The sequence below is a fragment of the Magnolia sinica genome, unplaced genomic scaffold, assembly GCF_029962835.1.
Source record: "Magnolia sinica isolate HGM2019 unplaced genomic scaffold, MsV1 ctg59, whole genome shotgun sequence".
Lineage (NCBI taxonomy): Eukaryota > Viridiplantae > Streptophyta > Magnoliopsida > Magnoliales > Magnoliaceae > Magnolia > Magnolia sinica.
Window position 1 is genome coordinate 51,263 of NW_026682857.1, and position 12,375 is coordinate 63,637.

Here is a 12,375-nt window from a genome sequence, read left to right on the forward strand (position 1 = left end):
TATGTTAGCCACTATAGTGACCTCAATCAATGAAAATTTTACAAGTACAGACTAGTAACATTGGAATGAAGAGGATTGCATACAGTTGCGTTCACATTTTTCATGCATACGGTAGCGAAAACACAGACAATTACCGTTTGCAATCACGTGAACGGGTGAAGTTAATGGTATTGGTGATGTAAAGCTGAAAGACTCATTTTACCCGTAGGTGTTGAATGTCTCATATTTACATGACTGACATCACTTAGCTTCATGTTCAGGAGGATCACTAACATGTTATTATTACCTCCCACAGGAGGAATGATGATGTTGTAACAGATTCTCACCAGGATGTGATGGTTGGGCCCATTTTCATCTTGGATGATTTAGTTGATGCCTCCCTTAACAACTGAATTGATTAACTTTGCCTGATAATTTTGTTTATATTCACGAAATTGATTTGTGAAATTATGAACTAATGTGAGTATATATGTATCTCTTTTATTTTAGTATCAATTCCAACTAATCAGAATCAAGTCCCTGCCCTTAATGGATCTAATTATGCTCAGTGGAAGAACGCCATTGAAGTTGTACTGGGCTATCTTTAACTAGATCTTGCCCTGATAACACCAGGACTGCCAAAACAATCTGATAATGCCACTGAAGCTGAATATAATCGATGGGTTGCATGGTTTAGGTCAAATGATACATGCCTGAAAGTCATTAAGTATTTAATTTCTGAATCGATGAAGGGTGTCATGCCTGAAACAGACAAGACCAAAGTTTTCCTAACTGAAATGGAAAAACGATTCAAGAAATCTGATAAATCTGAAGTGGGCATTCTTCTAAATAAATTAACTCGCTCGTCCTACAATGGAAAAGGCAACATCCGTAAATACATTGTAGAGCGGATCGAAGTTGTTTCTAAGATCCGTGCTATATGGCTTATACTCACTGATGATCAACTGATTCATTTGATTATGAACAACCTACCTCCCCAATTTGGCACGTTTCTGGTAAACTATAACATTCTGAATGACATGTGGACATTGGATGAACTCATCACTCAGTGCATCCAAGAAGAAAACAGGATCAGGTAGATGATAAAAGTTCAAAATGTTAATATGGTGATTTCAGGACAAGGGCATGAGCAAGGGAATAAAAGTAAAAGGAAAATGAAACAAGGTTTTTATAAATGATTCTCTAGTCCTCCAACTGGAAACCATGAGAATCAATCTGGAAATGGATCTAAACGCAAACGAGTTAAAGGTAAACCGTGCTTCTTTTGTAAAAAGGCGGGTCATCTAAAGAAAGATGCGAAGGTTTCTACAATTAGCTCATAAAGAAAAGTAATCATTCTATTCTTGTTTGTTTTGAATCTAATTTGACCGATGTGTCAACGGATTCCTAGTGGATAGATTCAGGAACTACTATTCACATATGCACTTCTATGAAGAAATTACTACAGGCCAGGCCACCAACTAATGCGGAGCGCTCAGTATACGTAGGCAATGATGTCAAGATTGACGTGGAGGCAATAAGAGTCTATAGGCTTAAGTTGAAGTCTGGTCATTTTTTGAATTTAGCAGATACATTCTGTGTGCCGTTTATAAGGCGCAATTTAGTTTCAATTTCCTTTTTAGATAAGTTAGGATATTCATTCCACTCTGGAAATAAAAGTTTTAGTATTTACTTTAATTTGATTAAAGTTGGAACCGGCTCTATAATAAACAACTTATACCAATTAGACTTGATTGTCTCTCATGTCTATAACATTAATTCATTGCATAGAAATGTAGTGGGATCCAAGCGAAGACTAGACTATGAGAATTCCTCCATATTGTGGCATAGGTGGCTACGCCATATATCTCGTGAGAGATTAGACAGGCTTGTACGAGAAGGAATTTGCATTCTCTAAACTTCTTGATTATAAATTATACATTGATTGCATAAAAGGGAAACAGACTAGAACGAGAAAGAAAGATGCAACCAGGAGTGTAGATCTATTAGAGGTTATACATGCAGATATCTGTGGACCATTTTCTACAGCCTCATGGAGTGACCACAAATATTTATTACCTTTATAGATGACTACTCTCGCTTCAGGTACCTATACCTTATCAGTGAGAAATCAGATGCCCTGGATGTTTTTAAAATCTATAAGACCGAGGTTGAAAATCAACTCGATAAGAGAATTAAAGTTGTCAGATCTAACCGTGGTGGTGAATACTATGACGAATCAGGACGTAATCCAGGGCCATTCGCTAAATACTTACAAGATTGTGGCATTGTCGCTCAGTACACTATGTTTGGTACTCCAGAGTAGAATGGAGTGGCTGAGAGACGCAATCGCACCCTTATGGATATGGTGTGAAGCATGGTCAGCAATTCGACATTGCCAGAATCTCTGTGGGGTGATGCGATCAAAACTGCAGTTCATATACTAAATAGATTTCCCAGGAAAGCAGTAAGCAAAGCTCCTTTTGAGTTGTGAAATGGGAGAAAACCAAGTCTCTGATATCTACATGTTTGGGGTTGTCTTGCTGAGGCCAAAGTTTATAACCCGTATGAAAAGAAGTTTGATCCTAGAACCGTAAGTTGTTTCTTCATTGGATACCTAGAAAGATTAAAAGGCTATCGATTCTACTGTCCTTTCCACTCCATCAGGATTGTTGAGACTGGGAATGCCAAATTCATTGAGGACACTGAAAACAGTGGGAGCACGAATATAAGAAATTTTGTATTTGAGGAACAAAGGACCGTAACTCCAGTCATAGTCAATCCATATCACATGGATATTAATAATGCAGTTGATTCTGCAGTCACTGCAGAACACCACGTAGAACCTCATATACAAACCACTGATGAGGAAAATCAAGATCAGACCCAACAAACTGAACCATTGAGAAGATCTGAAAGAGAGAGAAGGCTTGTAAATCGAGACGATTACATCGTATACTTACAAGAGCACGACTTTGACATAAGGGTGGAAAAAGATCATAAATCCTTTACACAAGTTAAACAAAGTGTTGATCTTTCTTGTTGGTTTGATGTCATGAAAGATAAGTTGAAATCTATGCAGGACAATAAAGTATGAGATCTTGTAGAGTTACTTACTGGAATAAGGCCGATTGGTTCTAAATGGATATTTAAAACTAAACGGGACTCCAAAGGTAATATCGAACGATATAAAGGTAGACTTGTTGCCAAGGGTTTTAACCAATGTGAGGGCATTGATTTTAAGGAGACTTTCTCACTAATATCTAAGAAAGACTCATTCAGGATCATAATGGCTCTTGTAACTCATATGGATTTAAAGTTACATCAGATAGATGTAAAGACTGCATTTCTCAATGAGGGTCTAAATGAGAATGTATACATATTGTAGTCCAAAGGTTATGTAGCTACTAGCTCAGAACATTTGGTTTGCAAACTTAAGAAGTCCATCTATGGGTTGAAACAGGCATCGCGACAGTGGTACCTTAAGTTTCATGAAGTAATTTCCTCATATGGCTTTGTAGAAAACATTTTAGATAAATGCATGTACATTAAAACTAGTAGGAGTAAGTTCATTATGATGATTTTATATGTTGATGACATTCTGTTGGCTAGCAGTGATACCAGGATGTTGAACGAAACCAAGAAATTCTTATCTCAAAGGTTTGAAATGAAAGACCTTGGTGAAGCTTCTTATGTCATCGGCATTGAGATTCGCCGTGACAGAACACTTAGACTGCTCAGCCTATCATAGAGGGCGTATATTACTAGGGTACTCGAAAGGTATGACATGTAAAATTATGCTTCAGGAAAGTCGCCCATTGTGAAGGGTGACAAATTTTGTCTATTTCAGTATCCAAAGAATGATTTAGAAAAGAATCTAATGAAGGAATTTTCGTACACATTAGTAGTAGGGAGCATCATGTACGCTCAAGTCTGTACGTGACTGGACATTGCGTTTGTCACTGGAATGTTGGGAAGATATCTATCTAATTCAGGAATGCAACATTAGATAGCTGCGAAGAAAGTATTATGATATCTTCAGAGAACGAAAGACTTCGGACTCACATACAGAAGATCTGATCAATTAGAGTTGATCAGATATTCAGATGCAGGCTTCGCAAGTTGCGTTGATACTAAGAAGTCTACTTCGGGATACATCTTCATGATGGTGGGAGGAGTTGTATCGTGGAAAAGCATGAAACAGTCTACCACAGTCTTATCCACTATGGAAGCTCAATTTATTGCCTGACATGAGACATCTAATCAGACACTATGGTTACAGAGTTTCTTCTCAGGTTTGCGGGTACTGGAGCATATCCCGAAACCATTGAGAATATTTTGTGATAATTCGGCTGTTATTTCCTTCTCTAGTAACAACAAGCATTCGTCAAGGTCGAGATATATCGACATCAAGTACCTTGTTGTAAAGGAAAGAGTTCAGAATCAGCAAGTGTCCGTGGAATTCATCAGCACTAAGTAGATGAATGCAGATCCGCTCACTAAAGGGCTCCATATCAAGCCATTTCAGGAGCATGTAACATCCATGGGAGTCATTGATCCCACAGATGTTTTCAGTTAGTGGGAGTTGAACGTATTTTAATTTTCACAGATACTTAGATATCTCGTTTGATACAGTTTGTTTGAAAGATTTTGATATAAAGATTTATTTCTGCTTCTCTATATATATGCGTAAATTTTGAGTAAGTAGAACTACAGTCATGTCTCGTTGGAGACATGTAAAAGCTTTAGGACCTCTTAAGGATAGACACATATCATCACACTAAAGTGTGTAATCCTTATACTACATTTTCTAGTTCATGATCTATGTCGTTAAGATTGAAAGTACTTGTAATCGCGCTTAGTCTCACTTCATCTAAATTAAATGTTGTGACGACTATCACGTTTTGATACTGACAGTCTTAATGGACCAGATTGAATAGCATTACTCATATTGTCCAACTATTTCATTGGTTAACCATTTGGATATTTTTTTTAAAGATCAAAACTTGTTTTCAAAATTATTCTATATGATTATCATTGACGTTGCTCAATGAGGCCCAAGTGGGAGAATGTAAGAACTCTATTTAGTGGGCCTTACTGATCAACGGTCTGGATTGTCATTCAGTTGGACTGGATGATTGAATAGACCAGTGGGCCCCACTTCATGTGATTCGCTGCGCAATTCTGATTGCGCAGCAGTACGTATTAGGGCTGGAATGCTATGGCTGTTTACGCAGACAGCAGTTTGAGTCAAACTAGGACACAACAATGTGGAGCGTGGGAGAGAGAGTTTTGATGGGTTTTAAACTCCCCCTCCACAGTCTCTATAAAAGAGAGCTGGGTCCCCGATCTTACACCACAGCAGAAATTCGAGTCCCATCTTGTGAATTGCAGAAAGAGTGTGAAGGAGAGGAATATCCTAAGCTCTACAGGTGTTCTGGTATTCTTATCCGGCTTCTATGGTGGCGTCACAGCTAGGTAAGCGATCTGACCCCTGATCGCCATGTCCCATGCACAGACAGATCCGTGGGCCTATTCCGCATATAGATTAAGTTCCACATTGGATCTATCTAATATTTGTGTTTTCCTTTCATCCATGTCTACGTGATCTTATGAACAGGTTGGATGACAAATAAACATCACTGTAGACCCTAGAAAGGTTTCAACGGTGGAAATTATTATTCCCAACGTTTCTTGTTCTATGGTCCACTTGAGCATTGGAAATGATTCAATTTTGGTCTCAACTATTAAAATGTGCTTGAAAAACAGATGGACACAGATGGACAGCGTGGATAGACCACATCCATTCACAGTGGGCCCAACAGAGTTTACTCAACCTCATGGGAAGTTCCCATGAGCTCGACCGCATAGTACCTTCTCTCTCTCTCTCTCTCTCTCTCTCTCTCTCTCTCTCTCTATATATATATATATATATATATATATATATATGTATGTATGTATGTATGTATATATATATATAAGCAATCCATGACATATCAAATGGTTGTTTGGACCTATTTTTTGAAAACAATCTCAACCAACCATAATAAAGGTATCACAGAAAAGGATTACAATCCCCAGAAGTTAACTTCTTTGGGCATAAAAACCTTGGGTTAGAAGATATATAACCATCAAACAAGAAAACATCTTTATTCTTTCATCCAACTTTTATTACATTTTGGTTTTTATCACCAATCCGAGAAATATATATTCATACACCCAATTATACCTTGAGATCCATCAGTTGACGAAATGTAAGTGCATGAAATGGCTCTAGAGAGAAAGAAAGCCCACCAACAGATAACTCCTGAGCCACATGGTGCATGGTTGGCCGAGAGTCGGGATCCGGCCGAATGCATGCAAGGGCCATGGACACTGCAAATATGACTTCGTGTGCAACCTCCGCCATCGGATTGGAGACACGTTGGTCCAACATATCCTTTACCAGTGTATCATCTCTATTTGGTGATTGCAAGGAGGAGATGAGCTGCCCAGGATGCCTTCCAATCATCACTTCAAGTGCCACAACACCAAAGCTATAGACGTCGCATTTCTCAGTCACCCTCATTGTATAGGCAAGCTCTACATGATAAAAGATTGTTCAATCGTATTCTTTATTCTTTGCTAATCATCAATAGATAAAATCTTATCCATACATCAAACTAAACTAGGCAGTGTACTGAGTAAACTCTATGGGGTCCACTGTTATTTATTTAATCTATCCACTCCGTTCATCCATTTAAAAGATAATTTTAGGGCTTGAATCCAAAATAGAAGCATATCAAAATCTCAAGTGGACCACACCACAGTAAACAGTGTGATTGAACCTCTACCATTGAAAATTTCTTGGAGGCCACATAAGTTTTTTTTATCAAGCAGATGTTTGTGTTTTCTCTTCATCTATGTCTTTGTGATATTATGAACAGGTTGGATGACAAATGAAAATCACTGTGGACCCTAGGAAGGTTTCAACAGTGGAAATCATTATTCCACATTGTTTCCTATGGTATGGTCCACTTGAGCTTTGGATATACTTCAATTTTGTGTTTAACCCCTAAATTTAGCTGAAAAAACGGATGGACGGTGTGGATAAACCACATACATTCACAGTGGGCTCAACTAAGTTTATTCAGTAAGATAAAAGCATACTGAGTAACTCAGTACGCAATCTAATTTCCATTTCCCGATGCATGGGCTAGAAGACATGAGCTTTTTCAATCATTTATTAACGACCCTTTACTCATCCATCTAAACTTGGTATGCATGTAAATCAATCCAAACCATCTGAAAACATGACCCATGTTGTAAATAGAGAAGATCCCAGAAATAACACTTATGGAAGGATTCTACCCAACCAATTGCTGGCCAATAAATGTACAGTTAAAAATGGTCAATGCCAGAAATTTAATAGCTAATAAAATGTGATGAAAGTTAATTAAGATTTTCAAATATGAATTTTCTGATATTCCAGTTGCCTTAGAATATTGCACCATTTGACAATAGTGTGGTAACAAATGCACAAATTTTATAGTAAATAATTTCAACAAAAAATAGAAAATATTAAGAAAAATAAAGGCTAATTTATGATAAAACTATTCAGTGTTGAGAATATATTAGTGACTAACCAGGAGCGATGTATCCATAAGTGCCTGCAAGCAAAGTCCGATTGGACGAATCAGGTATCAGCAATCGTGCAGTGCCAAAATCAGAAACACTAGCCTCAAGTTCTGAATTCAGCAGAACGTTGTTGCTTGATAGGTCTCGATGGACAATTGGCAGGGTGCAATCATGGTGCATGTAACATAAAGCATGGGCCACGCCTTTAATAATCTTCACCCTTAGAGTCCAGTCCAATTGTGTAGCTCCTTCATCATTGCTTAGGATACTTGCCAAGCTTCCTCTTTCCATGTACTCATAGACGAGAAACGAGCATCGAGCATGGCAGCAAAAGCCATAAAGCTTCACTATGTTGCGATGGCGGATTTCGGTTAATGCTTGTATCTCATTTCTAAAACTTCTTTGATTAGATTGATCCCCTCCTTCGAGTGGGTGAAGTTTCTTCACAGCTACTACCTGACCCAGTGGTAGATTTGCTTTGTAAACTTTTCCATACCCTCCAATTCCAATGCAATATTTGTCGTCAAAACCCTCTGTTGCCTCCACGATGTCTTCGAACACAGCAATCCCATCATAATTCCATATTGAAAATGGATTTCTGTTGCTCATCTCAAGAACCCCTTTCTTTATATTTCTTCTTCTTTGGTAATAAATGCAAGAAATGCCATAGATTACAAATAAAAGAAACAAGGCCGCTGAGACAGGAAGAATAATGAGGATCACAACTCTGTGACCTTTCATCGCATCACCACGATTGATTGAAGAGGCATTGCAAAGTCGCAAACCTTGCACTTCACCACATAGGCCTTTATTATTTATGAATGCCTCTCCAGGAGCCTTCTGAAAGCTTTTGCTGTTGGGAAGAGGACCTTCCAAAGCATTGAATGAAAAATCAATGGATTGCAAGCTGAACATCCCTTCAAAAGAAGGTGGAATGAAGCCTGACAACATGTTGTGGGAGAGGTTTAACTTTTCCAGCCGAATCAATTTTGTGAGTTGTGGTGATATCTGTCCATTGAGGGAGTTATGACTTAGATCTAGTAAACCCTGTAGGTATACTAGGTTACCGATCTGAAAAGGAATGCTTCCATTTAAAACATTTTCGCTCAATTTCAGATATTGGAGTTTGAAGCAATCACCTAATTGAGGTGGTATTGGACCGCTTAGGTGATTCATTGACAAGTCAAGAACCTCTAAATTGGATAGTTTTCCAATCTCTTGGGGTATCAGACCAGAAAGCTGGTTTTCATTTAAAGTTAAGTTGAACAAAGAAGTCAGCCTCCCAAATTCCTTTGGAATCTCGCCTACCAGCTGGTTTGAAGAAAGACCAAGCACACTTAGCTGCATCAACTGCCCTATCTCAGGAGGAATTCTACCGGTGATCATGTTCCCGGATAATTGTAGCTTTGTCAAATTTCGGCATTCTCCCCAATTTGGTGAGAGTTCACCAAACAACTTGTTGTTGCTGACATCCATGAATGAGAGATGTGGGTATACACCAAAGGCTTCCGATACATTTGCAGCAAGTCGGTTTCCATTAAGTCGCACTCTTCTTAAGCTAGTGCAATTTCTGATGCTTTTTGGGATCTCACCAGTGAAATGGTTGCCAACAGCATTGAAGGCGTGAAGAGATCTGCCCTGGCATAACTGAGGTAAATAGCCAGAGAGGCTGTTGCCATCCAAGTAGAGTGCAGAAAGATTTGTCATGTTTGTCATTTCTTGAGGCAACGAACCAGATAATTGACAGTAAAAAAGGGACAATAAAGTAAGGTTTCTCAAATTACCCAAAGCAGGAGGGATGGGACCAGTTAGATTGTTATGGTACAATACTAACTCATTGAGACTCGTTAAATTCCCGAGTTCCGGAGGAATAGAACTAGAAATTTGATTGCGGTAGAGGAGCAACTCCGTAAGGTTTCTCAAATTACCCAAAGAAGGAGGGATGGGACCAGTCAGATTGTTACGGTACAATGCTAACTCATTGAGACTCATTAAATTCCCGAGTTCTGGAGGAATAGAACCAGAAATTTGATTTTGAATGAGGAAGAGGACTGTCAGCTTTGTCAAGTTCCCTAAAGTGGAAGGGATAGAACCTGTTAGAATGTTATTGGACAGATCAAGAGTGTTGAGATTCATTAAATTCCCAAATTGTGGAGGAATTGAACCAGAAATTTGATTGCGGTAGAGGAGCAACTTTGTAAGGTTTCTCAAATTACCCAAAGCAGGAGGGATGGGACCAGTCAGATTGTTACCGTACAATGCTAACTTATTGAGACTCATTAAATTCCCAAGTTCTGGAGGAATAGAACCAGAAATTTGATTTTGAATGAGGAAGAGGACTGTCAGCTTTGTCAAGTTCCCTAAAGTGGAAGGGATAGAACCTGTTAGAATGTTATTGGACAGATCAAGAATGTTGAGATTCATTAAATTCCCAAATTGTGGAGGAATTGAACCAGAAATTTGATTGCGGTAGAGGAGCAACTCTGTAAGGTTTCTCAAATTACCCAAAGCAGGAGGGATGGGACCAGTCAGATTGTTACGGTACAATGCTAACTTATTGAGACTCATTAAATTCCCAAGTTCTGGAGGAATAGAACCAGAAATTTGATTTTGAATGAGCAAGAGGACTGTCAGCTTTGTCAAGTTCCATAAAGTGGAAGGGATAGAACCTGTTAGAATGTTATTGGACAGATCAAGAATGTTGAGATTCATTAAATTCCCAAATTGTGGAGGAATTGAACCAGAAATTTGATTGCGGTAGAGGAGCAACTCTGTAAGGTTTCTCAAATTACCCAAAGCAGGAGGGATGGGACCAGTCAGATTGTTACCGTACAATGCTAACTTATTGAGACTCATTAAATTCCCAAGTTCTGGAGGAATAGAACCAGAAATTTGATTTTGAATGAGGAAGAGGACTGTCAGCTTTGTCAAGTTCCCTAAAGTGGAAGGGATAGAACCTGTTAGAATGTTATTGGACAGATCAAGAATGTTGAGATTCATTAAATTCCCAAATTGTGGAGGAATTGAACCAGAAATTTGATTGCGGTAGAGGAGCAACTCTGTAAGGTTTCTCAAATTACCCAAAGCAGGAGGAATTGGACCGGTCAGATTGTTCTGGAACAATGACAAATGAACTAGATCTTTTAGATTCCCAATTTGTGGAGGAATGGAGGCAGAGATTCGATTTTGGTCCAGGTACAAGATGGAAAGCTTTGACAAGTTCCCTAAAGTGGAAGGGATAGAAGCATCTAGGTGGTTAGTGGACAAGTCTAGCTCATTCAAATTCACAAGATTCCCTATATCTAGGGGTATTGATCCACTTATACTATTTGCAGACAGATTGAGCGATGTGAGTTTATAAAGAGCGCCAATATGAGCTGGGATGGTACCAGTGAGAGTGTTGCCACTGAGATTGAGATGAAGGAGGTTTGGAAATGAGGGGAAGCTCAAGTTGTCGAGCTTACCTTGCAAGCCTGCACTCGGTAGGCTTATCTCGGTTACACTTTCAAGGCTGTTGCATGAGATCCCAGTCCATTTGCATGGAGATAGGGTGTTGGTGCTGGCATTAGTAGCAGGAAGTGACCATGAGTGGAGAGCTTGTGCTGGTGAGAGGCTGGCTTTCCATTTCAGGAGAGCCTCTGCTTCTGGCAGTCCTGCTGTTGCAGATGATATTGTTGCATGGGAAGAAGAAAGAAAGGGTAGGAAAAAGAGGAGAAAAGCGAGGGAGAGAGATTTATGTATGGCCATGGCTGTTGTTGCTTATGGTCTGTTACAAACTTACGATGGATATATGGGTATTTATAGGAAAAGGTTGATACAGATTGTGCAGTTGCACAGGGAATAAATGTCTAACAGAGCATTCTGGTTTTCTGATTTTCTATTTTCACATCAGTGCTGATGTCACATATGTTCCTAACGCTGATATATGGTTTCTATCAGTAAAACAGAGTGGGGAAGCGACCTACCTTAACTGACTGGGTGAACCTGTGATGTTTTTCTTATATTCACTCTGTCCATCCTTTTTTAAGATCCAAAATGCAAGTGGGCCACTTCACAAGAAATAGTGGAAGACGGAAGCTCCGATCATTGATACCTTACATGCATGAATGGAAAATATGAATACCAGCCTAGTTTTCAATGGTGGTATTCAATTCCTTACGGTTCTTGGCTGCTCCGAACTTCGGAGTTGAGTGGATGTGAATTGGCCGTGCCCCTTCATAGAAAATGTTCCAGTAGGTGGTAGTTATGTGTTCTGCCACAATCTATGTGTGACATCCATTCCGTCCATCAGATTTAAAAAATAAGGCATATTCAAATCTCAAATGGGCCACACCACAAGAAGCAGTGGTGATTGAATAACCACCATCGAAAACTTCTTGTGGGCCACACAAGTTTTGGATCAGTCTGATATTAGTGTTTCCCTTCACCTGCATGGGAATCAACTTATTAACGGTTTTAGATGGCATATAAACATAAGGCGGGTCTTTGGAAAGTTTCAACCTGGGCATTTCTGTTTCTACTATTTCATTTGGTGTGGCTCTGAATCTTCATCGATTTTAACATCACCTCCTAGCATGGGCTGGCATAAGGAATGGAGTAAAACTGACGTCACAGCTGCCCTCATAGAGCTTAAAGTCACATGTGATTCTCGTAATCCTAGGTTAGAAGCGAGCCGTGCGATTAGGGAGGGACTGGATGGTTTTGGACTTGTCGTCTGCCATTAAAATAGTCTCTCTCTCTCTCTTTTTTTTTTTTCTTTTTTATTGGGTGCTGTGAGAT

At 39.1% G+C, this 12,375-nt stretch overlaps 2 protein-coding genes across 2 annotated transcripts in view; both read right to left on the reverse strand.

Annotated features, from left to right (window-relative positions):
• LOC131236385 (probable leucine-rich repeat receptor-like protein kinase At1g35710) overlaps positions 1-11,412 on the reverse strand; it is a 54,086-nt gene extending 42,674 nt beyond the window's left edge. Inside the window, exon 1 of the mRNA XM_058233502.1 lies at positions 9,546-11,412. Within this exon, the coding sequence (XP_058089485.1) occupies positions 9,546-11,343 (1,798 nt within the window). The 5' untranslated portion in view covers positions 11,344-11,412. The remainder of the gene's footprint in view (positions 1-9,545) is intronic.
• Positions 6,196-9,363, reverse strand: LOC131236382 (MDIS1-interacting receptor like kinase 2-like). Its single transcript, XM_058233498.1, has 2 exons — positions 7,605-9,363; positions 6,196-6,561 (listed from the first exon to the last, which is right to left on the reverse strand). The coding sequence occupies exons 1-2, from the start codon at positions 9,310-9,312 to the stop codon at positions 6,203-6,205; spliced, it is 2,067 nt and encodes a 688-aa protein (XP_058089481.1). The 5' UTR covers positions 9,313-9,363; the 3' UTR covers positions 6,196-6,202.
• Positions 11,413-12,375: the final 963 nt, after the last annotated feature.

Coding starts and splice junctions, on each gene's coding strand:
- LOC131236382 (XM_058233498.1), bottom strand. CDS start 9,312: ATGACAAACATGACAAATCTTTCTGCACTCTACTTGGATGGCAACAGC. Junction 6,562..7,604: donor TTATGGATACATCGCTCCTG/GTTAGTCACTAA, acceptor TTTATCATGTAG/AGCTTGCCTATACAATGAGG.